This window comes from Myxine glutinosa, chromosome 7 (genome assembly GCF_964187855.1).
Source record: "Myxine glutinosa chromosome 7, kmMyxGlut1.1, whole genome shotgun sequence".
Lineage (NCBI taxonomy): Eukaryota > Metazoa > Chordata > Myxini > Myxiniformes > Myxinidae > Myxine > Myxine glutinosa.
The window spans coordinates 49,719,423-49,742,828 of record NC_136267.1 but is presented as its reverse complement, the minus strand read 5'-3'; the positions used below and the strand labels follow the sequence as shown (position 1 = coordinate 49,742,828).

The 23,406-nt window shown below is 46.6% G+C and overlaps 1 protein-coding gene across 1 annotated transcript in view; it reads right to left on the bottom strand.

Annotated features, from left to right (window-relative positions):
• The window catches only part of LOC137430743 (NFX1-type zinc finger-containing protein 1-like), a 207,167-nt gene that overhangs the window by 126,613 nt on the left and 57,148 nt on the right, over nt 1-23,406 (bottom strand). Inside the window, exons 6-7 of the mRNA XM_068121518.2 lie at nt 6,085-6,204; nt 485-621 (exon numbers count right to left, since the gene is read on the bottom strand). Coding sequence (XP_067977619.2) covers nt 485-621; nt 6,085-6,204 — 257 coding nt within the window. The remainder of the gene's footprint in view (nt 1-484; nt 622-6,084; nt 6,205-23,406) is intronic.

Genomic DNA, 23,406 nt, shown 5'->3' with positions numbered 1-23,406 from the left:
CAGTTATCATCCACCTGAGGGATGGCATCATGCACACAGATTGATGCCTCATCCACACTGTGAAACACTTGCATAACATTCGTACTAATCACAACATATGATCAGCTGGCTGTCTCATCTTTTCGCATTCACTGGTGAATGTTAAAAACCTGCATACCCTTTGGAAAAGAGTAGGCCAATGTGTTCTGGTGCTGTGGGAAAATGTATAATTCTTGCTATGATCCATAGAGGCATCATAAGAATAAAAATAACCGTGAGCGTAAAAATAACCAGGAGATTAAAAATAACCGTAACGTAAAAATAACCATGAGCGTAAAGATAACCGTAAGCATCAGTGTCACAGCAGCACCTCAGTAAATATGCAAATACAGTAATGATGAATTGCAGCCACATGTACCTTTGACAAATATGTATCAGTTGATTAACTTTCAAAGGAAATCCAGTAACAATGTTGCCATAAGTAGATGCCTCCGCTAGAGTATACCTCACTGTAGACATTGTTGTGGTATGTTCTTCCTTTGATAGAATGGCGTAGCTCCGAAAGCATGCATGGTTTCAACTCTTCACTCTCGCTTCTGCTTCCAATGCGGACCAATCCATTTTTACAAAACTTCCAAATTCCTACAGAAACGTAAAACATCAACATAACAAGATACGTAAATGCATGTCTGAGAAATGGTTCAACATCGGGGGTTTTTTTACAACTAAAATGGCCGCCAGTCGGCCACCTTGGATCGCATCGCGAAACAAAATGATGATCATGCATTATGGTATACATATGCACTTTTTCCCAAGTATTAACAAAACTGGTCCATAGATTGTCCAAAATTGGTCCATACATACGGTTGAAGACGGAAGCATACACAGACAGAAAGGAGACCCAATCCATAAGCCCCCATTTCAGAGTAAGTCCAATGGGTGGCTAATAATATCGCATTTTTTTTTTTTGTATACAAGATCGAGGCTAGTGTCAGAGCCAACATTAATCACAAAAAAAACAAATGGACACATAAAAAAAAACATGTGGATCTGAGGTGAAATTAATGGGGGTAGAGAAGATGAAGGTTTTGGATGGGGGAAGATAAGAGATGGTGTTGAACAGCTGTTTTAAAGAGCTGGAGGGAGGAGTGGGATGGAAAAGAGTGAAGGAGTTTGTTCCAGAGGTGGGAGAAACCTTTTTGTGCACCTTTTTATGTAAAGGGGTAATGTTGGCTGATTTCCAATCTGATAGCACATGAACTTGAGCAAAAGAGAGGGTGAAGAGAACAGAGAGAGTGAAAGAGCGGCAGAGCAGGATTTTAAGACCCGTGGGCTGATGCCGTCTGGTCCAGTTGCAGAATCAGAGTCGAAGTTTGACAGAAACTTCTCCACCTTGTCAGGAGAGAAGGACACACAGTCCAGGAGCAGCTGGGTATGACTGGGTAAGGTGGGTACAGAGAGACACGGGTTTGGAACACAAGATTTTGAGGCAAACACAGAGTTGAGGCATTCAGCTTTTTCAAGTGTGGAGTCAGCTGTGTAGCCGTTTGAGGTAAGGGAGGGGATGGAGGGGGAACAAACACCAGAAACAGATTTGACCAGATGCCACCAGGATTTGGAAAAGGGAGACAGGTTTGAGAGTTCAGTCTTTAGAGTAGAGATAGCGTTTCCTGGCTCTCCTGAGGGTGGACACACACTTGTTCCGGGCTTTGTGAAAGGAAATGAGATTGCCTTCCGTTGGATTTGCCTTCCAGGATGCGAACGCAAGTCGGTTTCAGGGCAATTAGCTCTTTCACGAGCCTCGATTCAGTATACAAAACAAAACAAAAAAAAACAAAAGAAAAAAAATAACTGCCTCATCACAAGATTCCGTGTACCATGGACGGGAGGAAGGGTACGACAACTGAAGACGAGATGGGATATATCTGTGCATGAGAGAAAGCAATTTACTTTGGAAGAATTCCCAGGATGAGTTTATGTCAGAGGCAGTAGAGATGGAAGACCAGTCCAGATGATTGATGGCTGCTTGAAGATTATGCCAGACTCGTCGATGCTGAGGCTCTCTGAGAATGGCCAGAGAGATGTCCACTTTAAGCAGCATATGGTCAGATGAACCGATTCGAGCAGAAGAAGAGCAGCAGACATTTGCAGGGAAGTTTGTCATAACCAAGTCTAGAAGAGAAGATGCTCCATTGACTGAGATCCGGGTCAGGAAATTGACAGATTGTGTCAGTCCCAGATGGTCGCAGAAGTCCTTTGCTGAGGTGCCATGGCTGGTGAGAGAGGTACCCACACCCAGCCAACTGGCATGGTGACAATTGAAATCACCACATATGAGGAAGAGAGAGTTGGGATGAGTGGATAGAAGTTGGTTCATGTTGTCAGACAGCGAGATGGAGATGGAGTCATCACTGTTTGGTGGACGTTACAATACACATATGAACAAAAGGTGGGAGTGAAGGGGAAGCCCGTAGCCAGAGGTACTCTTGGGGGTGAGGTGGAGAGAGGGCAGTGCAGGGAGAGTGAGGAAGAGAGTTTTTGATAAAGATAGCAACCCCACCTCGAGGACGAGGCTCAGGTATATCATACCGGAGGAGGGAGTAACCAACAAACAACAACACGCATTTTAAGGCCATTTTCCCTGCTAGAGTGGGGGTTAGCCTTGCGGGCCCCATGACAATCTTCTCCATTTTGCCCTATTTTCTGCTTCTCCCCTTGCCCACATTTTTTTTTTTTTTGTATACATAATCGAGGCTCGTGAAAGCGCTAGCATTTATCACACAAACAAATCACACAGACAAACAAACAAAGTATATAAAAAGGGGAGCGGTAGACGAGATGGGGAGAGCAGGGGAAGCACATAAACACAACATTTGAGAGCAGGGACATCCGGAATGTTAGGGAGGGAGAGGGCTTGGGGGGAGGCGGCGTGGGAAGGGGGGGGGGGGTGGGAGAAGTATAAACACAAGGACACCAAGGACTTCCAGGAAAGAAGTTGGTATTTCAAAAAAGTGAATTTGGGGTGAAATTAGTGGGGGTAGAAAAGATCAAGGTTTTGGATGGGGGAAGATAAGAGATGGTGGTGAACAGCTGTTTTAAAGACCTGGAGGGTGGAGTGGGATTGAAGGGAGTGAGGGAGTTTGTTCCAGAGGCGGGAGAAAAGAGGAATGAAGGAGTGAAGGTGAGCAGAGAGTCTTGATTTTGGCAGTTTAACCATAAGAGGGTTGCAGGCACATCTTGTGTGACCTGTAGGAATATTTGGGGGACAGAGCCCAGAGAGAGCTGGAGGAGCAAGGCTGGAGAGGAGTCGGTAGAAGACAGAAAGACCACCAACCTGCCTGCGGTGAGTAAGTGAAAGGCCCTCGGAGGTAGCTTCATCACGGGAGATTCCAATGATTCTGATCGCTTTGGTTTCAACAGCGTGAAGAAGAGCTAGGTGTGAGGCAGGAGCACCAGCCCAGAGGGGAGAGCAGTTTTCCATTGAGCTGCGGATGAAAGCCTTGTATGTGGTGAGGAGCTCAGGTGTGCCAAGGAAGGACTTCGCACGACGGAGGAGTGTGGTGGGAGGTGTGTGCATTTCTTCTTGCACCACCTTTAGCCAAGTATTTCTCGGTCTTCCCCGTCCTCTACTTCCTTCTACATTCATTTCCATCATTCTTCTTAACCAGTCACTTTCATCCTTTCTCAACACATGACCAAACCATCTCAACCTGGTTATTAGCGCTGAGGAAGCGCCTCTAGCGAATGACTTCCAGCCAGTGTAACGCGAATTCCTGTCACAGGAATTCTGAGATCATATAAGTGTGACGTGGCAGTTCCTGATTGGTTCGTGTTGGGGATGGTGAAGCACGAGATTCGGCCCAAGGTTCTTATTATTATTATTATTATTTTTGTATACAAGATCGAGGCTCGAACCATGATCGAGGCTCGAAATTCCATGCCCGAACCTCAGCGCAATCCAAGAGGATTCACTTGTTTTCACCGCATCCATCACAGGCTCTATTCCCATCCTATTTCACAATTCATCATTTGTCTTCCTCTCTCTCAACGATACTCCACACATCCACCCCATTCGCATTTCCACCCTTTCCAGCCTTCGTTGCTGCTCTCCGTTCTTTACACATGTCTCGCTCCCATAAATCATAACACTTATAAGGATCAGCCATAACAAACTTAGCATCAGCCCGGCGGGTACCAACGGTTGCTCAGCTGTCTAAATTTCCATCCAGGAACAAAAGTGGTACATTTGGTACACCGCCGGAGGGTACGTTTCCCGATTGCTACCTTCACGTTATACAGGTAAGCGTTGTTAGACGAATGGACCCTGCTATCATGAGATGGACCAATTGGCATTAGTAGTTGCTGGTTCACAATCTGCTGAAGTACGAAGTTATTCGTGTGCGGCAGGCTCAGGTCCGATAAGTTCAGGAGGGAACAAAGACTAACCCCCTCGTAGTCGACCCAAACTCCGGGCTGTAACATTATATATATATATGTATATATGTGTTTATGTTGATATATACTCTTCATGACCAAAAGCATGTGGACACCCGAACATCGAACATCTCATTCCAAAATGATGGGCATTAATATGGAGTTGTTCCCCCCCCCCCCCCCCCCCCCTTTGTTGCTAGAACAGCCTCCTCTCTTCTGGGAAGGCTTTCCACGAGCTGTTGGAACATTGCTGTGGGGATTTGCTTTCATAAAGCCACGAGCATTCGTGATGTCGGGCACTGATGTTGGGCGATTAGGCCTGGCTCACAGTCGGCGTTCCAATTCATCCCAAAGGTGTTCGATGGGGTTGAGGTCAGGGCTCTGTGCTGGCCAGTCAAGTTCTTCTACACCGATCTCGACAAACCATTTCTGTATGGACCTCGCTTTGTGCACTGGGGCATTGTCATGCTGAAACAGAAAAGGGCCTTCCCCCAAACTGTTGTGACCAGGTTGGAAGCACACAATCGCCGAGACTCTAGAATGTCATTGTATGCTGTGGCGTTAAGATTTCTCTTCACTGGAACAAAGGGGCCTCGCCCGAACCATGAAAAACAGCCCCAGACCATTATTCCTCCTCCACCAAACTCTCCAGTTTAGTCAGGTTCATTTCCAGTCAGGTTCAAAGCCCACAGAATCTTGTTTCTCACAGTCTGAGAGTCCTTTAGGTACTTTTTTGCAAACTCCAAGCGGGCTTTCATGTGTCTTTCACTGAGGAGAGGCTTCCGTCTGGCAACTCTGCCATAAAGCCCAGATCGGTGGAGTTTTGCAGTGATGGTTGTCCTTCTGGAAGTTTCTCCCCATCTCCACACAGGATCTCTGGAGCTCAGCCAGAGTGACCATCGGGTTCTTGGTCAGCTCTCTAACCAAGGCCCTTCTCCCCTGATTACTCAGTTTGGTCAGGCGGCCAGCTTTTGGAAGAGTCCTGGTTGTTCCAAACTTCTTCCATTTAAGAATTATGGAGTCCACTGTGCTCTTGGGAACCTCCAATGCAGCAGAGATTTTTTTGTAGGCTTCCCTAGATCTGTGCCTCGCCACAATCCTGTCTCTGAGCTCTGCAGGCAGTTCCTTCGACCTCATGGCTTGGTTTTTGCTCTGATATGCATCGTCAGCTGTGAGACCTCATATAGACAGGTGTGTGCCTTTCCAAATCATGTCCAATCAATTGAATTTACCACACGTGGACTCCAATCAAGGTGTAGAAACATCTCAAAGATGATCAAGAGAAATGGGAGGCACCTGAGCTAAATTTCAAGTGTCATAGCAAAGGGTATGAATACTTCTGTCAATGTGATATTTCAGTTTTTTCTTTTTAATAAATTTGCAAAACTTTCTAAAATCCTGTTTTCTCTTTGTCATTGTGGGGTATTGAGTGTAGATTGATGAGGGAAAAAATGAATTTAAACGATTTCAGCATAAGGCTGCAACATAACAACAACAACACAACATGCATTTTAAGGCCATTTTCCCTGCTAGAGCGGGGGTTAGCCGACATAACAAAGGCTGCAACACAACAAAATGTGAAAAAAGTGAATGGGTCTGAATACTTCTGAATGCACTGTACATAACATACACAAGCTAGAATAATGAAATTGGTCAAAAAGGTCAATGTACCTTCAAGGAATTGATCAAGAGCATGGTTTGTGTAACAGACAATCAGCATGGGGCTGAGATGTCTCTTGACACTTTCCGCAATAAGAATTTTTGCAATCTTCAGTCCGACGTGTGTTTTTCCTGAAGCAAAACAAAAAAACATTTTCTTTCATTACAAAACAAGGCCGAAAGTCTAACAGCGGCATAGCCGGGATTGTAAAATATTATAAACCACAAACACATATGATTAGCTTTTTTAACAGTCGCTAATGCTGCTTATAACATTAAACAAAGAAATTTGGAGGAATCCCGACATCCGTGAGGTAAGTTTTACTTACAGAACTGGAGAGAACATCTACTGTAATCTATATACCTCACACGGATTGGGTTAATAACATGCTATCAAAAAACCGAAGCAAATTCCTTACTTTCGAGGTTGTTAGTCCGTACACCGCTTATCATGGAACCATGAACCATACACCGCTTCAATCCATTAACATTGTATTCACGACATTGGGATTAAAATGTTATGGTCATATTTACTATATGATTATTATTACTGTTACGAAAACGATACTACTGAAACGATACACTACTGTATTAAGAAACCTGGACTTAATTTGTCCAACGCGGTCCAAAGGTGAGGCATAAAGCCTAAGGCCTATATGTACCGTTTTGTTGCAAGAGACATAACGCCGATGCTTTCGATATATGATGGTCATTTTAACAATCGGTTTGTTTGTGTTTCACCCTGAATGAAAAACGTAAAGGTAGAGCATGGTGATTGTGATATACGACAGGTTCGACGATATTGTTGCGGATATGAGGATTGTATTTTTTTTATTGTGTGCTTTATTATTATTATTATTGCTTGAGTCTGGCCCCTCCTGCCTCCAGTGTTGTGTAAAGATCAAAGGGCGTTCCAGTAGTTAATTCCATAAAGCATCCATTGAAGGACACTATAAAACCCCTGTTCAGTAGCTTATATCTTTATTATGTGTTTTAGGGTAAGGCCTTGTCTTCCATTAAAATGACACTCCATTGCACCAAGTGAAAAAGATAGATTCCCTTCATTCCCATTCCCAAAACCTCCATTTCCCCTTTCGTCATGGCCAAGCCTCAATTTGGCAATTACATCCCCTCCAAAGCCGCCATTGAACATGTGCTCGGGTTGGGGAAGAAAGGCGTGCCCGCCCGTCGTCATCAAGGGCGGAGCCAGAGGGTCGCGCGACCAACCAGGGCCGAGGTGAGCACACCGATGGGCGTGTCCTGAAGGCCGGCGGCTTAATCGCCGGCGGCATTATAAAAGCGCGCGCGCAAGAGTGACCAGGGCTGAGCTGCGTGGTGAGGTGCAAAGAAAAGAGCTGCGTAGAGAGCTGCAAAGAGAGCTGGGTTGTAAGGTCCAAGGCAGAGCTGCGTAAAGGGTCCAAGAGAGAGCTGGGTTGTGAGGTCCAAGAGAGAGAAGGGAGATCATCCAGCAGCGATTCTTGTTCAAAGGAGATCATCCAGGGAAGCACAAAGCCTGCTATTCGTCACCTTGCTCGCCAGCAGCAGCGTCCACAGCAGCAACAACACTCCACAGCCGCTTGGGGCCTGGACGGCGGTTTTGAGCAGGGCCGCGAAGGAACGGCGGCTGCCCAACCTGTTCCTCTGCTGCCGGACCCGTTGGACCTCCCTCTCCTTCCAGCCAATCCACTCTGCAATTCCCCGTGTGAGTCCGTTTCTGTTTGTTCTGTCCTGGGTAGTTAATTAAGTTTGTATAAGCTAGTATTTTCACTGTGTCTCTAAAAGCTTCTGTATATTATTTTATCATCTTTCCTTCTCCTTGGTTTATTTGAGCCTGTAAATAGTAATAAATAGTAATCGTATTTCAAACATTGTTTTGCCTTCGTCTTCTTATTCCTTTTCTTCACATCCGTCGTCTTTGTCTTTTCCATATTGAATAGCTGTGGCGCGATACGGCCAACGTCTGGGTGAATCGGGTGAATCGGGGAAACTGTTAGGTCGCGGTGCCTCCGCTCGGCAAACATAACATCCTTAACCGCGGACCGTAACAATATGTTCAGCTTGAACGAATTGGAATCAAAATGGCAGAGTGTGGAGAGTCAGCCGCCGTACTGCCGTAATGACATCAGATGTAATCACATCACCCTGTCATGTGACCAGATCCTCAGCTCTGATTGGTATACGCTTGAGAGGACATACATACATACATGCATACATACATACATACATACAAGTACAGTTCTCTACGCCATAAAAAGTTGCATTCACCAGTCAATCTTCAAATCCAGTCAAATCCAGTCAAATCAATCCAGTCAAATCGCCAGGCTGAACAGTTTATATTTTGTATCCCACTGAGAAGATGTGGATTCGGACCTGAACCAAAATCTAATCGGCTTGTACTTGTCACCAAACCAATTCGTCCACAAAGTATGGACAGGTTATGAAGAAACTTTGAAAAAAATGTCATATAATCGCTTCTTCTTTTTTTCTTTTTGTGTATACAAGGTCGAGGCTTGTGTAAGAGCTAACATTAATAACAAAAAAAAAACGGACACACAAAACATACAATAAAGTGAGCGTGAGACAAGATGGGGAGAGAGGGGGAAGCACACAAGTACAACAGGGACATCGGGAGATCTGTGGGAGTAAGAGGGCTTGGGGGGAGGAGGTATGGGAGGGAATGGGGAGGTGGGGGAGGTGGGTGAAGTATAAAACACATGTACACTGCTAGGACTTCCAGGAAAGAAGTTGGTATTTCAAAAAAGTGGATCTGGGGTGAATTAACGGGGGTAGAAATGATCAAGGTTTTGGATGGGGGAAGACAAGAGATGGTGGTGAACAGCTGTTTTAAAGACCTGGAGGGAGGAGTGGGATTGAAGAGAATGAGGGAGTTTGTTCCAGAGGTGGGAGTAAAGAGGAATGAAAGGATGAAGGTGAGCAGAGAGTCTTGATTTTGGTAATTTCACCGGTAGAGGGTTGCTGGCAGATCTTGTGTGACCTGCAGGAATATTTGGGGGACAGAGCACAGATAGAGCTGGGGGAGCTAGTCCGGATAGGAGTCGGTAGAAGACAGAAAGACCACCTACCTGCCTGCGGTGGTGAGTAAGCTTTTTGTCCGATCTCTCAATGGTGAAGAATCACTTTAAAAAAATTAAATAATTATCATATCCAAATCCATATTCAGATCTTCACCAAACTTGAATCGATTCGGTGTTGTCACACACCCAACGTGTCCACCAAGTTTCGTCCAAATCCATCCACAATTGTTTGAGATATTCTGCTATATATCGTTTTTGGCCCTATCTTCCAATGGTGATGAATCACTTTTTTAAATTATACTTGCCGGACCCGAATCTTCACCAAAATCTAATCATTTTGTCCTTGTCCCATTCACTACCCCTCTGCCAAATTTCGTCTGAAACCATCCACAACTTTTTGAGATATCTTGTTCACAGACAGACAAACAGGGGTGAAAACACAACCTCCATCCACCTTCAGTGGCAAAGGTAACCAGTTTATGATTTTTTTTCTCGACCAGCTGATGTGTATGAACTACTCCTTGCCTCTGTCATCTGATAACGAATGGCATCCATGGGAAAAATTGCCAGGTTATGTTTATGACAACGACAAAAAAATACAATTACATAAAACGTAACAAATACTGTAAGACCCCGTTTACGTCAGGGATGTCTCTGAAAAGTACAATGAATAAAGAAACAACGTAAATCAAAGCAATTTTTCTCAACTAATCTATGGAATAAATGGGTGATGTATTCCAAATGTCACCACATCACATATTATATTTCAATTTTTACCAAACATATTGCCCTTTTATCATTAATAACAGTTATATTCAAGAACAACAACAACAACAACAACAACAACAACAACAACAACAACAACAGGCATTTTAAAAGGCCATTTTCCCTGAAAGAGCTGGGGTTAGCCTTGCGGTCCCCATGACAATGTTCTCCATTTTGCCCTATTTTCTGCATCTCCCCTTGTTAACCCCCTGGCCCGCATATATTCAAGAACAGACACGTAAAAAAAAAAAATGATGAAACAAACAATTACAAGACATATTTATATGAAAATAAACCTCTTCCGGAAGCGGTTGAAGTTGGCAGTACCTCTACTTCTTCTTCCTTCTCAACACGCGAAAATGTCCAAATGAATGTCTGGAGCCATTTTATGGGAGCCAGCTCCATGGAATTGAACGTATTTGTACGTTCTGAATATGCTCGAGAATAAAAGGCATGGCTTTTAAAGCGACTCAAGTGTGAGCTGAGGTGTTGCAAATTGGGTCATGGCATTAACGCAATGACGTATTTGCGAAATGACATAAAAGAGGGAAGGTAAATCAGGGTATTAATGGAGCCGACTTGGAGGATAACCAGAAAAATTCATAATGTTGCAAATGTTGTGAATTTTTCAATTTTACCTCTAACAGACATGGTGACGTAATGCTTTGTTGCGGTTGTGCCATAAAGGCAAACCCCCTATAGTTAATTGCACGACAACATGTAGCCTGCAGTAGTTAGTTATTTCTTATTGAATGTAAAGATAGAGGTGCAGAGCTGTCGTGGCCACAGGTAGTTGTGTAGTGATGATCACCGTTGGATGCGGACACACATATCTGCCAGTGCAGTGGACAAAAGAGAAATTTGGTGAAATTTGATTGGTCCAATGAGAAATTTCGGGATTGTGAAGGGTGGATGGCACTTTGGGTCTGAGCAACCTGCGACTACCTGCGTTTCAGGTGAGAGGAACTGATGTGTACTGTCCCAGGCTTCAGGGCTTGCTTGGAGAGAAATTGGGGACATGTAATTTGGAGTCGGGAGGCGGGTGAGAGTGATGACATGGTCGGTGAGGGAATGGAATGGGGGCCACACAGTGTCTTGTGGGTGGCGTATGTTTTTGTGTAGTGGTTATGTGTTTTTATGTGGTCGTGAGGTTGGAGGAAATGGATGAGTGATGATTATTGGAGACAATGAGTGGTGATTATTGTGCTTTTAGAAATGTGGAATGGCAAATGTGAATAGGGGATTTCACATGTGGCAGGCCATGGCAACTTTTGCAACATCTTTTTGTAACATTTTTCTCATGGAATTGTGCTGAAATGTGTGGAGAATTGAATGGCAGTGGGGGAGGAAGTGTGTTTTGGGGATCTTGTGGGTGGGGAAGGTGTGTGTGTCCGCAGGTACGGATCAAGCTCTGAGGAGCGATGCCTGCAGCCCCCCTCTGCGGCAATTACCCCTGGCAGCCGGTGGTATCTGGAAATTGGAGCTCATCAGTGGAGGGTCTGGTTGGGTGCCCTGGGGTAAAGGAGACCCCCGGCGACCCGTGGAGCTGCGCAGAACCAGGAGGCCACGGAGGAGCCTGGTGTGTGGAGACCCTCACCGGCGAGGTAACGGCAGAAAGGGGCGGTTGGACTGTCACGGGGCCAAGAGGTAAAGGGGGGGGGGGAGGGGGGCAATTAACTTGTGAGTCGGTTGACTTGTGTTTGGGACTGCGGGCACCACAGCCTGAAGCGCCCCACCATCTTGTTGTGCGGTACCTCCACCCTGCCTAGTTGAGTAATGCACACATGTATATGACATCAATGCCATGGTCCTGCAGGGAGTGTGATAAATACGTGCTGAAATGTAAATATTTGATTGCATGATTGTTAAGGGGATTAGCATGTTAAGGAGTATAGGTAGGAAGTCCGACTCACTTCCCACAGCCCTCCTGATTTATTTCATAGGTTAATTAAGTGTGTGACAGTAAGTGTTAAGACTGGAATGGTAGCGCCTGCAGCGAACCTAGCAGGAGCTACGGTTCCAGGTGGGGGGCTGTGTTATGTCTGGCGGGGTAGAGCAATATGTAGAGCAGCTAGATCTGAATAGGTAACATGCTTCGAGATGTCGCGATAGCTAGAACTCACTATGTACCTTTAAGTTAGTATGTGTAGGCGTTTGTCGGGTTAAGATGTATACTTCTGAACCTACCAGGAGGTTCGTGTGTTAAGTAGAGTTAGGGACTAAAGAGTAGCGCCCCTGTGTGTCCTCACCTGGTTAGCCAAACCTTTGTCTCTTTTGGCATGCATACCCTGTAGACACGTAGGTCTGACCTTTAGTACAACACTAAATAACACCCTTCCCTGACATGACTGTGAAAGAGAACCGGCAAAAGGAAACCAGGCCAGGACACCACCGCATGGCCGCCGCCATTTACACCTCCAACAGGCCTATCCACCTCGAGTGCCACGTGCTATGACCACACCACAGGCCTGTGATTCGGTGGAGGCCACTGATTGGGTGGCGCGCCAAGGCTAACGTCACCGCCACACAGTGATACGAGGGGCGGCAGGACTTTAGTGGAGAGCAGCTGCGCAGCAGTTGGTTCAGAGCAGTTGCTTCTGGCAGTGAGTCTTGAGACGCAGGAGAGTGAGTGCGTTGTGGCAAGCAGAGGAGTTGGCCAGCAGTGGAGTTCAGACAGGGAGAGAATTGTGAGAGTTGCTTCGTTGGCTTGAACTTGGCTCGAAGCGGCACTTGGCGTGCAGTGGACTCGCGCTCTTCCCCCCCCCCTCCCCCTCCCCCTCCCCTTTGCCGTTCTTTGTCGTTCTGTGTTCGTGCTCGAGTTGAGGGTCGACCTTGTGTGGAGCTCGCTGGCCTGCGTTGGACGCGTGGTGCCTGGTGCACGGACCTCGTGGGCGGCGAGAGGATCGGAGCTTGGAACGGGGCCTACCTCGTGTGCAAACAATCGGAGCGTGGAGCGGGGCCTGGTGGCGCGCGAGCGGGGCCGTGTTACACGCAAGACTACAGACAGATAAGACTGCACACTACATTACCTTTCCCAATTACACGACGAACGTGTTCTTTTTATCAATTCATATTCCCTCGTCTCGTTTCTGAAATCTGCCGTGTGGGGACGTCCCGATTAGGATATTTGTTACCGGGGCGTGCTTTTTCCTGTCCTTGCCTTTTTCCTTTAATAAACCCTTGTATTATTTTGCATCCCCTGTTAAACCTGTGCCCGCTTGAGTTAATCCCCTTACAGGACCGGAGCTACGTCGGTGCGCTGAAGGTAAGCTTTAGCCGCAGCCTCCATTTTCCTTCTTCCTCCCGCGCGCCATATAGCCGAATCCGTGTTTGGTTGTTGCCTCCGAATAAGACCGTTTAGGCTATCCGTGATTCTGGTGTTAACCGGAGTTGAGTGACAATATATACCTACTGGGATGATACAAGGTAAAATGTACTTTAAGTGGATAATAATATAGTTGATTGTAATGCAGTGGAGACTATATTGTGTTAAAATTAATTCTGCTCTGAGTGTGGTGTGTTGGGAGCGGCCTTGTTGTGATGGCGAAGGGCGGGGGGAGGGTGGGGGAGGGGGGGGGTGAAGGCCAGCTCTCCCTGCGGAGAGCGTTTATGGATGCGTTTTCCCTCTTCTCATGCATGTTTGGTCTAGTGGATGGCCATGAACCTTTATTTTCTTGAAATATTGTTACATTTGTGGGGGTAGATGGAGGAATGCCATAGTAAAGATAGGATTGTATAGTAAAAACATGGACTGTGGATGCGTAGGAGACATCTCGATGTATTTAAGTAGGGAAACTGGAGCTTAAGATTGTTTATGTGTCTTCACACGACGATGGGTGAAGCTGTGTTATAACTAGTTCGGGATTAAGGTTAGTTTTCCTCAGTATGCGATTTCCCTTTGTCGCTTTCCCTTACGTTTTACATTTACAAGGCCAGCCGTGCAAAACCTCCATTAAACCACCACAACCACCGACAGTACACGGACATTGCCAATCGGCAAGTAAGCCGCGCCTTATTTAACACTCATACCAAGCAAAGCCAGCAGGCCACGCCCCTAGAGTGGTACGAAGAGCGTAGAGGAGCAGAGCCAGCAGGCCACGCCCCTGAGCTTGCGATTGGTTGGGGTGAGGTCGGAGCAGAGAAGGTTCTAGAAAGAGTAAAGGCCATTGGGAAAAAGGAGTAGTTCTTTCGTGTGCTTGAACAGAATGCTGGCAATTGTTGGTTCGGTTGGGTCGTGGAGTTTGTGCGCTTTGTGGCGTGGAGGAAGAAGAGCGTGTCTCATTGCTCTCTCCCAGTTGTACTTTGCTCGGAGAAGAAGTGTACCATTTTGGTTCTGATCAGGATGATCGGTGCCGACTGTTTTGGGAAGAGAGGAGCTCTTTGCCACTTCGGCAGCATTCTGCAGGAGGTTATGGACGACCGCTGGGCTCTTAGAAGCTGAAGGCCGCGTTGCACTTGACGGTAGAGAATCAAAAGGAGGCTGTCTAATCTGCTCGTTTCACGCTTGCAGTGAACTCGATGCGTGGCGATCGACGTCACCATCTTGTGTGCTTCCTGTGCGGTGGCATCGAGTAGCAACGGCCACCCAGCTACTAAAAGTCCTCGTGGGGCCTTAGCTGAGTGCCAGAGGGCTAAAAAAACATTTTATATTATTAAATTTTCCCCTGTGTGTTTGTATTTGCTGCTGAGTGGAGACATCTCACAGTAGAGAATATTAGTTTTACCTCAGCATTCATTTTATTCTTTGATTTATTTTCATTAAATTCATTTTATGGCATTTTTCATTTGTTGTGTTCGTTTATTCGTTGTGGGTTCGGGAATAAACCCGTGTGCTTCCGTTCAGGTAAGCACTTCGCATCCTTCCATCCTGCGTGCGCAAAAAATAACCGCTATATATTCGGCTGATCGTTCGGAGTTGAAACCGTCTCAGCTATCTGTCCCCGGTGATCTCAATCGACGGCGACATGACAATATTTTACTATGATAGGGACTTTTAATCTTTTTTGGTATGCCTGCTTTCATGTACTTTTTATGCCTTTTCTGCTTACCATATATGGATAATTTTGTACGAGCTCAAGTTCTCATTCGCTTGCTAGAGATTACATGTATGCCATGTATCTATATTATATTCTCCGTAGGTGATTCTGTCTGTCCGGGGGTGTGGCTTACTCCGTTGAGAGTCACTCCACCCATTCTGGAAGAGGCTTCAAAAACAAATATCCACGATTTTATTTACTCGCATAGCTTTGAGGCCTGTTTTGTTAGGCCCGTGGTGTCTTGCTCTCTCTCACAGTTTTATCTCAACTCTAACTTGAAATATCATTTCATTTTTAAAAGTCACTAACATGGTTTTAGACTCGGTTGAAAAAAAAACAGGAATAAAATCCGATGAAAGTTTCCGTGTTTCGAACGAAATGAATTTTCAAAAGGCCTATAAAATAAAGGCCATTGAACCTCTCTCATGCCTTTATCTCCACTATAACTCACCATCTGATTTCATTTGTATCGATGGTTTTAGACTCTGTGTCAGTAATAATTGAGAAAATTCACGCACACATGGGAACATGCCGAGATATATAAAAAAAATTGCGGCACGATGTATCATGCAGCGCCCAACACGGAAAAATCACGGGAAAATGTCGACATATATTAAAAATTCGCCCTTTCTTTTCCGTTGATATATTACTTTTCCGTTTGATGACAGTCGTCACAAAAACGTCAACAATGATGCCGACATATATTTCTTCGCTCTTATTTCATTCATCATTATTATCCGGAAGTAAAGATAATGCCATGCTCAATAAATCCTCAATAAATGCCATCCCAGGCTTGAGAAACCACCTCGGACCCCCTGGAGGTCTTAACCCCCACCAGGGTCCGGTGACCCTGTCGGCCCGAGCCACACGCCCGGACGGTGCCCCGACGGACAAGGGACGCCACACTCCACCACCAGACCCCCCGTGGGGCCCAGGTCGTACCATGCCACACATGGCTGGACCCCGCGTCCAAATCTCGCCAGCACAGCCCCTCAGCTGGCTGGCATCCCCAAATTTTGAAAGGGGCAACTTTTGCCCGAGGCCATCTCCAATGACCTCCCCAGCTCCAAATTCCACATCCCGGGGACCAACTCCAACCACGGCTGCTCCAAATCACATTCCCATTTAAATGTAATTTTCTTTTTTCTTTTAAAATTTCTCCCCACCTGTGCCAAACCACAGCTGCAGGTAACAACTCCCTCGGGTTGTTTTGCCCCTCCCTGCAGCTGGTCCACATTCCCTCCGGGGACCAAATCTCCAGAGGCTCTATCTCCCGATCCTCCAAGATCCAAATCCAGCCCGGAGCCAACACACTCCCCCAACTGGTTGTCCAATTTCGGAGCCTCCGTTGCCCAATCAGAGTGAACGGTGAGGGTCCCCCTGGTCATTCCAACCACCTCCTCGGACCATCTCACCTCATTACCCAGGCTCCTTTGGGCCTGGTCAACCTCTACCTCCATGGGACTGTCCCAGGTCCCCAGCCGCTGGATCACATCATGTACATCATCCCCATCATCATAACAAATCATTCCTGGCCCTGCCAGGTTTTCATCAATATCCCCAATAAATACCCGGTCCGGCTCTATTACACGGACCCCCAATAACTCTACGTCCTCTTGCTCCGCACCACCGCCCTGGTGCTGCACCATTTCAAATTCATCCCCTGGTTGAGGTGTTGTGACATCCACCTGGTCCTGACAAACAACCAGGCCACCAGGTGGGAAACACTCCCTGTTACAATTTGCACCTTCTCTATTTACCTCGACACATTCCACATCTACCTGGACGCATTCCACACTCACCTGTACGCATTCCCCATTCAACTGTGAGCACTCCACATTTACCTGCAGGCATTCCCCATCTACTTGTACACATTCCCCATCCACCTGTGGACATTCCCCATCCACCTCTGCAGTCTCCCCATTTACTTAAATTGCCATTCCCGGTGCAATTCCCAATTTTGCCATTCCCGGCTCCTGAGCCCCGCGTGAATCATTCCTTTGTTCTTCCCTCAATTCATTCGTCCAGGCATCAATTATATTTCCCATTCACTCATAATGGGTCTTCATAATCGTCCTTTTGGGCATCCATTAATTCCCTAAAAAATTCCAGTATGGCCAGGTTGTCTCTGGAGGCCGTCCCTACGGTGGGGAAAGTTCCAACACTACCCTCCATTTCCCCCATTTCCGGCTCACTCCCGATCCTTCCCACATCTTCCATTCTCCTTTCCATACCGCTCACCTCCTCCTCCGTAAAGGAGGTCGCTTTCCTGCGCGGCTTTACAATGGGAATTGAATTAATTTCATGACGCACCTTTCGCGTCGTGCAAGCCCAATCGGCTACAACGAAATTTTCGCCTCCGACTACAAAATTTTGCGTCCAAATTCTCCACACTCTGACACCAATTTTTTTTTTTTTTTTTTAGGGTTCAATCCCACTACTGAATACCAGTTGTCGCGCAACTCCGATTAACACCAGAGTTGCGGACAGCCTAAACGGTCTTATTGGAGGCAACTACCCAAACACGAATTCGGCTATCTGCTCTAAATGGCGTCCGGCCCCCGTTAATATCCCCGGCCGATGACGTTGGCTTTGGCGCACTGTCCTGCCAATCAGAGCCTCCACCGACTCGCCAGCTCACCCCGGTGCACGCCCACTGTGTCACTCTCACTCCCGCTCCTTGTGCTATAGCACGTGCTATGCGAGGCGCATAGGCCTCTCGGAGGTGTAAATGGTGGCGGCCATTTGTGGCGGTGTTCTGGCCTGCTTTCTTCCTCAGTCAGGTCAGGGGGAAAGAGCGTCATTAGTGTTGTACAAAGGGAATCCTAACCAAGTGTCTATGTGGTCTGTAGTGCCATAAGGGACAAAGGTTTAATTACCAGGTGAGACATACAAGGGCTCTACTCATTAACCCCTACACTACCTATCACTCGAATCTCCTGGTAGATTGACAATCATACATCTTAGCCGACAAAATGCCTACACATGACTTATTACAGGAAGTGTTCCTTACCGCGACACATGAAGCATGGTACCTACTCAGCTCTACTCTGCTCTACATATATCACTACCCAAATTCGTAACAATATATATATATATACAGATAGGTCCCGACCTACGACATACGTGACTTAAGACGACCCGGACGTACGACGACGGGAAAAAAATTAAAATACGTTTAAAAAAAAATAAAAGGAAAGAAGAAGCGAGTGAGAAAGCATGGTGGCGAGAGACGGTATGACGTCATCGATCTCCAGGCAGCTTCTCCCACACGAGGCAGCGTCTCAGTTAGTAGCTCTTTACGAGCAACATCCCTTACGCTCCGTAACTCAGCCAAACCAACGATTACTCTACTACTACTGCCCTACTAGTTCTTCGCTGTTTATACCCTACTGCAAGCATCATGTCTAGCAAGAGACGTCAACCATGGCTGGTGCCGATAAGAAGAGGAAGGCGATCAATCTTGAAGTTAAGCTCAAAATGATTGTGCAGCATGAGAACGTTAAAGCGTTACCGCCATCTCACATGACCTTGGCTTCTCCCACTCAACGGTGTCTACCATCATCAAGGACAAGACTCCGTAAAGGGAATGGCTGAGGGGTTTGCCGTTTTCAACAAAGGACTACAGCTGTTCGAGAGCATGGACACCAACGTTGATCGCTTTTCCAAATTCAATCGATAACTTCAGCAGACCCTTGCGTGTTACAGGGAAATTTACGATGACAAAAGGAAGCAAACAGTTCAGCCAACTCTCGGCGATTTCTTTAAAAAAAAAGATCCTATCGCCTCCACCTCCAACGCCTCTGCCACCACCTCCGCCCTTTCCGTGTCTCCCAGACCAAACTCGTCACCATCACCGCCACCATCAACTTCGTCTTCAACCACCGATGATTCTTCAACGATAGACGACCCCGGCTCCCGATTTCAATACTATTGATGCACTGTACATTTTATTTAGTACAGTACCTATTAAACTGCATTTGTATACTGTATTTGTACATTATACAAACTACATTGTATACTGTACCCGGTGTGTACCCCGGTTTAGAATAGGTACACCGTATCCCTGCGTGTCGTAAGAGGCGACTAAAAGGGTTGGCGTCAGGAAGGGCATCCGGCCATAAAAACATTGCCTTAAAAAGAGAACCATGACAATTACGACTACATATGGGCAGGGTACAGCCCGAAGTACCCCGTGGGGGAACCCACACCTTCTCGTCAAAACTCAAGGTGGGGAACCCAATCGAAGCAAAGGTGGAAATCACTCCATTTATGAAGTTGAAACGTCTGATGCCCGACGTGGAGATCGGTTTCTGAGGTTTGGGACATGGAATGTAGGGACAAAGACAGGGAGATCAGGAGAAGTGGTGGAAGTATTGGTCAGAAGAAGAGTGGACATATGTTGTGTGCAGGAGACGAGATGGAAGGGAAGTGGTGTGAGAATGGTGAAGGGTAGGCAGGGACAGAAATACAAGTTTGTGTGGCAAGGGTGCCCGGAGGGCGTGAATGGTGTTGGTGTCCTGTTTTCTGAGGAGTTTGTAGACAGTGTGGTGAGTGTGACTAGAGTGAGTGAAAGGTTGATGATGGTGAAAATGATGATTGGAAAGCTCTTGGTGAACATCATCTCGGGATATGCTCTGCAGGTTGGTCGGAGCGATGAACAGAAAGACAAGTTCTGGTGTGCTATAGAGAAGCTGATGGAAAACGTGAAAGATGAGGAAGTTGTTGTGGTAGGAGGAGACCTAAATGGACATGTGGGAAGGAGTATGGATGGTTTTGAGGGAGTTCATGGGGGTTACGGATATGGTGTGAGAAATGGAGAAGGTGAAAGGATTTTGGAGTTTGCTGATGGAGCTGATTTGTTGATTTGTAATACACAGTTCCAGAAAGAGGATAATAAGCTTGTTACATACACGTCAGGTGGGTCGACGACAACCGTTGACTACCTGCTGGTGCGTAGGCGAGATAGGGGGCACCTCCGAGACACAGAGGTGATCCCGGGGGAGAAGGCTGTTTCAGAGCACCACTTGGTTGTCTGCGACATAAGGGTGAAAAGTGCGAGGAGAGCTTTGCGGGTGAAGTACCAACCGAGAATGAAGGTGTGGAGGTTGAAAGAGGTGACAGTGAGGGAGGCATTAAAAGAGAGGCTGAGTATAGTGGAGGATGATGTGGTTGAGCTGGAAAGTGGTTGGATGTCAATGAAAGATAGTCTGTTGGGAGCCGTTGGTGAGGTATATGGATGGACAAAAGGACCACCGAGGCACTCGGAAACATGGTGGTGGGATGATGAAGTTGGAAAGAAGATTGACGAGAAGAGGAACAAGTTCAAGGAGTGGCAGAAGGCGAAGGGTATGGGGGCAGAAAAGGCAGAGCATGAAAGTTATAAGGCAGCCAAGAAGGCTGCAAAGAAAGAGGTAGCAAAGGCACAGGAGGCACGTAGGAAAATGTTCGGAGAACGCTTGGATTCGGAAGAGGGTCAGAGAGCGGGATTCAGGATTGCAAAGCAGATAGCGAAAGAGAGGTGTGATGTGATGGGGGTGAGTTGCTTGAAGGATGAAGTGGGACAAATCGTTGTGGACCCAGATCGAATTAAAGGAAGATGGAAGAGATATATGGAAATACTGTTGAATGCAGAGAATGAATGGGATGGCAACATAGAGAGTAACCCAGTTTTATGACTGACAGAGAAGATAACCGAGAAGGAAGTTGAGGAAGCGATAAAAGCAATGAAGAGTAGAAAAGCGGGAGGGCCGACGGGAGTTGTGGGAGATATGTTGAAGGCAGCGGGAAATTGGGGTGTGAAGAGTATGACAGAGATCTGCAATCTGGTGGTGAAAGAAGGCCGCATTCCAGTGGATTGGGAGCCGAGTACCCTCGTCCCTCTATACAAGGGAAGGTCGTTCGAAGAAGAAGAGTTCGGAGTTGGACTGGACACGAGGCAGAGCAGACGCCATTTGGGGGAGCTGAGAGGATTCAGTCGTGATAAGAGTGCACTGGACACTTTTTCCCTCTCGTTCTTTCCTGCCTTTGTTCCCTCCATCTTCCCTGCGATTGTGTGGGCGGGAGGAAATTCGAGGCGAGGACGTGTTTGTTGGTGGTCGCCTCGCTTCGCCGTTTCTTCAACCTCGGTTACCTGTGCGAGGGTGAGTCTGAGTGAGTATACCAAGACAAGAACAAGAACTAGAAAGAGGTATGTACGGTGCGAGTCATATAATATATTGTTTAGTTATCGTCGAATGAGGAATTTGGGGTCGGGATGCGTGGTCGGCCTTGATGACTTGGTCTTGACTAGATGCTAGGCCGCGCCACATTTAGTCGAATAAACTGGTCTTAAAATATTTTTTGATGGTTCTTATGCTTATCATTAGATGCATAACGTTCGTAGCGAGGTGTGGATATATGGATTGACATCGGATGGCATGGGATTTGGGATTTAGGAACTCCGGAGTTTTTTCATTAGGAATATATGCGATTTGTTTTGGGGGCCCCTTAGAGCTAACGGAGGCTCGGATTTTAATTCTGATTCCGGATTTCGCAGTCGCTAGTACGTCTTAACACTCGACAGAAACTGGCCCCGCGAAATTTCCAAGATTTTCGGTAAAAGGTGACCCTCTGGACTGTGGCTCGTATCGAGCGATAAAGTTATTGGAGCATGGAATGAAGGTATTGGAAAGGGTGTTGGAGAGGAGGATAGGGAAGAAAGTGAAGACTGACGAAATGCAGTTTGATTTATGCCAGGAAGAGGAACGACAGACGCGCTTTTTATTGTGAGGCAGTTGCAGGAGAAGTATATGGAGAAGAGGAAGAAGTTGTTTCTTGGGTTTGTTGATCTGGAGAAAGCATTCGATAGGGTTCCACATGAAGTAGTGACATGGGCATTGAGGAAGTTAGGAGTGGAGGAATGGTTGATCAGAGTGGTGATGGCAATGTACAAAAGAGTGCGAACAGCTGTAAGGACGAAGGACGGGAACAGTGGTGAGTTTGAGGTGAAGGTGGGAGTGCATCAGGGGTCGGTACTAAGCCCACTACTATTTATAGCTGTGATGGAGGTGCTGGCTCAGAACGTAAAGGAGGGTTTACCGTGGGAGTTGTTGTATGCAGATGATCTGGTGTTGATTGCAGAAAGTATGGATGGACTGAAGGAGAAGATGAACAAGTGGAAGGAATGTATGGAGACAAAAGGTCTGAAGGTGAATATCGGAAAAACGAAGGTGATGGCAAGTGGTAAAGCATGTGGTGAGGTGGAAAGAACTGGGAAGTGGCCGTGTGCTGTGTGCAGGAAGGGTGTCAGAGTGAATTCCATTCAATGTACAATGTGCGCTGAGTGGGTTCATCAAAAATGTAGTGGTTTGAGAGGGTCATTAACCAGCATGGCAGCTACATTCAAGTGTAAGGTGTGCACATAGGGAGCTGCAGATGGAGAAAATGTTGAGTTGGATCTTGGAGATGGCGTGAAGCTGGAAGGTGTGAAAACATTTTGTTACCTTGGAGACATGCTGAATGGAGAAGGTGGATCAGACTCGGCAACGGTTGCTCGAGTGAGATGTGCATGGAAGAAGTTTCGGGAACGGAGTGGCGTGCTGACGAGGAGGGGAGTGTCATTGAAGCTGAACGGAAAGGTGTATGCTGCATGTGTGAGAAGTGTTATGATTTATGGGAGTGAGACATGGATAATGAACGTAGCGCAGCAACGAAGGCTGGAAAGGGTGGAAATGCGAATGGTTCGGTGGATGTGTGGAGCATCGTTGAGAGAGAGGAAGCCAAATGATGAATTGCGAAAGATGATGGGAATAGAGCCTGTGATGGATGCTGTGAAGAGAAACAGGTTGAGATGGTTTGGTCATGTGTTGAGGAAGGATGAAAGTGACTGGTTGAAAAGAGTGATGGGAATGAATGTAGAAGGAAGTAGAGGACGGGGAAGACCGAGAAAGACTTGGCTAAAGATCGTCGAAGAAGAAATGCGGGCAATGGGGTTAACAAGGGGAGATGCAGAAAATAGGGCAAAATGGAGATCATTGTCATGGGGCCCGCAAGGCTAACCCCCGCTCTTGCAGGGAAAATGGCCTTAAAATGCCTGTTGTTGTTGTTGTACACTGTATTTGTACATATTTTTTGTTTAATAAATTGCTATAAAATGTCATATTCAAGCCGCACTGCGCGTCCTCAGCCTCGCGAACGTCAACAGTGCGACATAGCGCACGCTTTCGGGAGGGGCGGAGCCAAGCCGAGCAACATATATATGCACATCGATCATTGATCGTGAACCGGAAAATATCATAAATTACTGATGGTTTCAGAGTTATGACGTTTTTAAGCATGGACCTTTAAAACCGAGCCCCCCCCCCCCCCCCCCCCTCATATTTGATCAAATCGAGGGGAAACTTCACAAATCTGTTCAGCATGTGTCTACTAAAATGTCCTTTTGGAATTTGCGATAGGGCACGTGGTTTGGCAGATATCGTTAATTAAACGAAAAAAAAAATTTTTTTAATGGATAT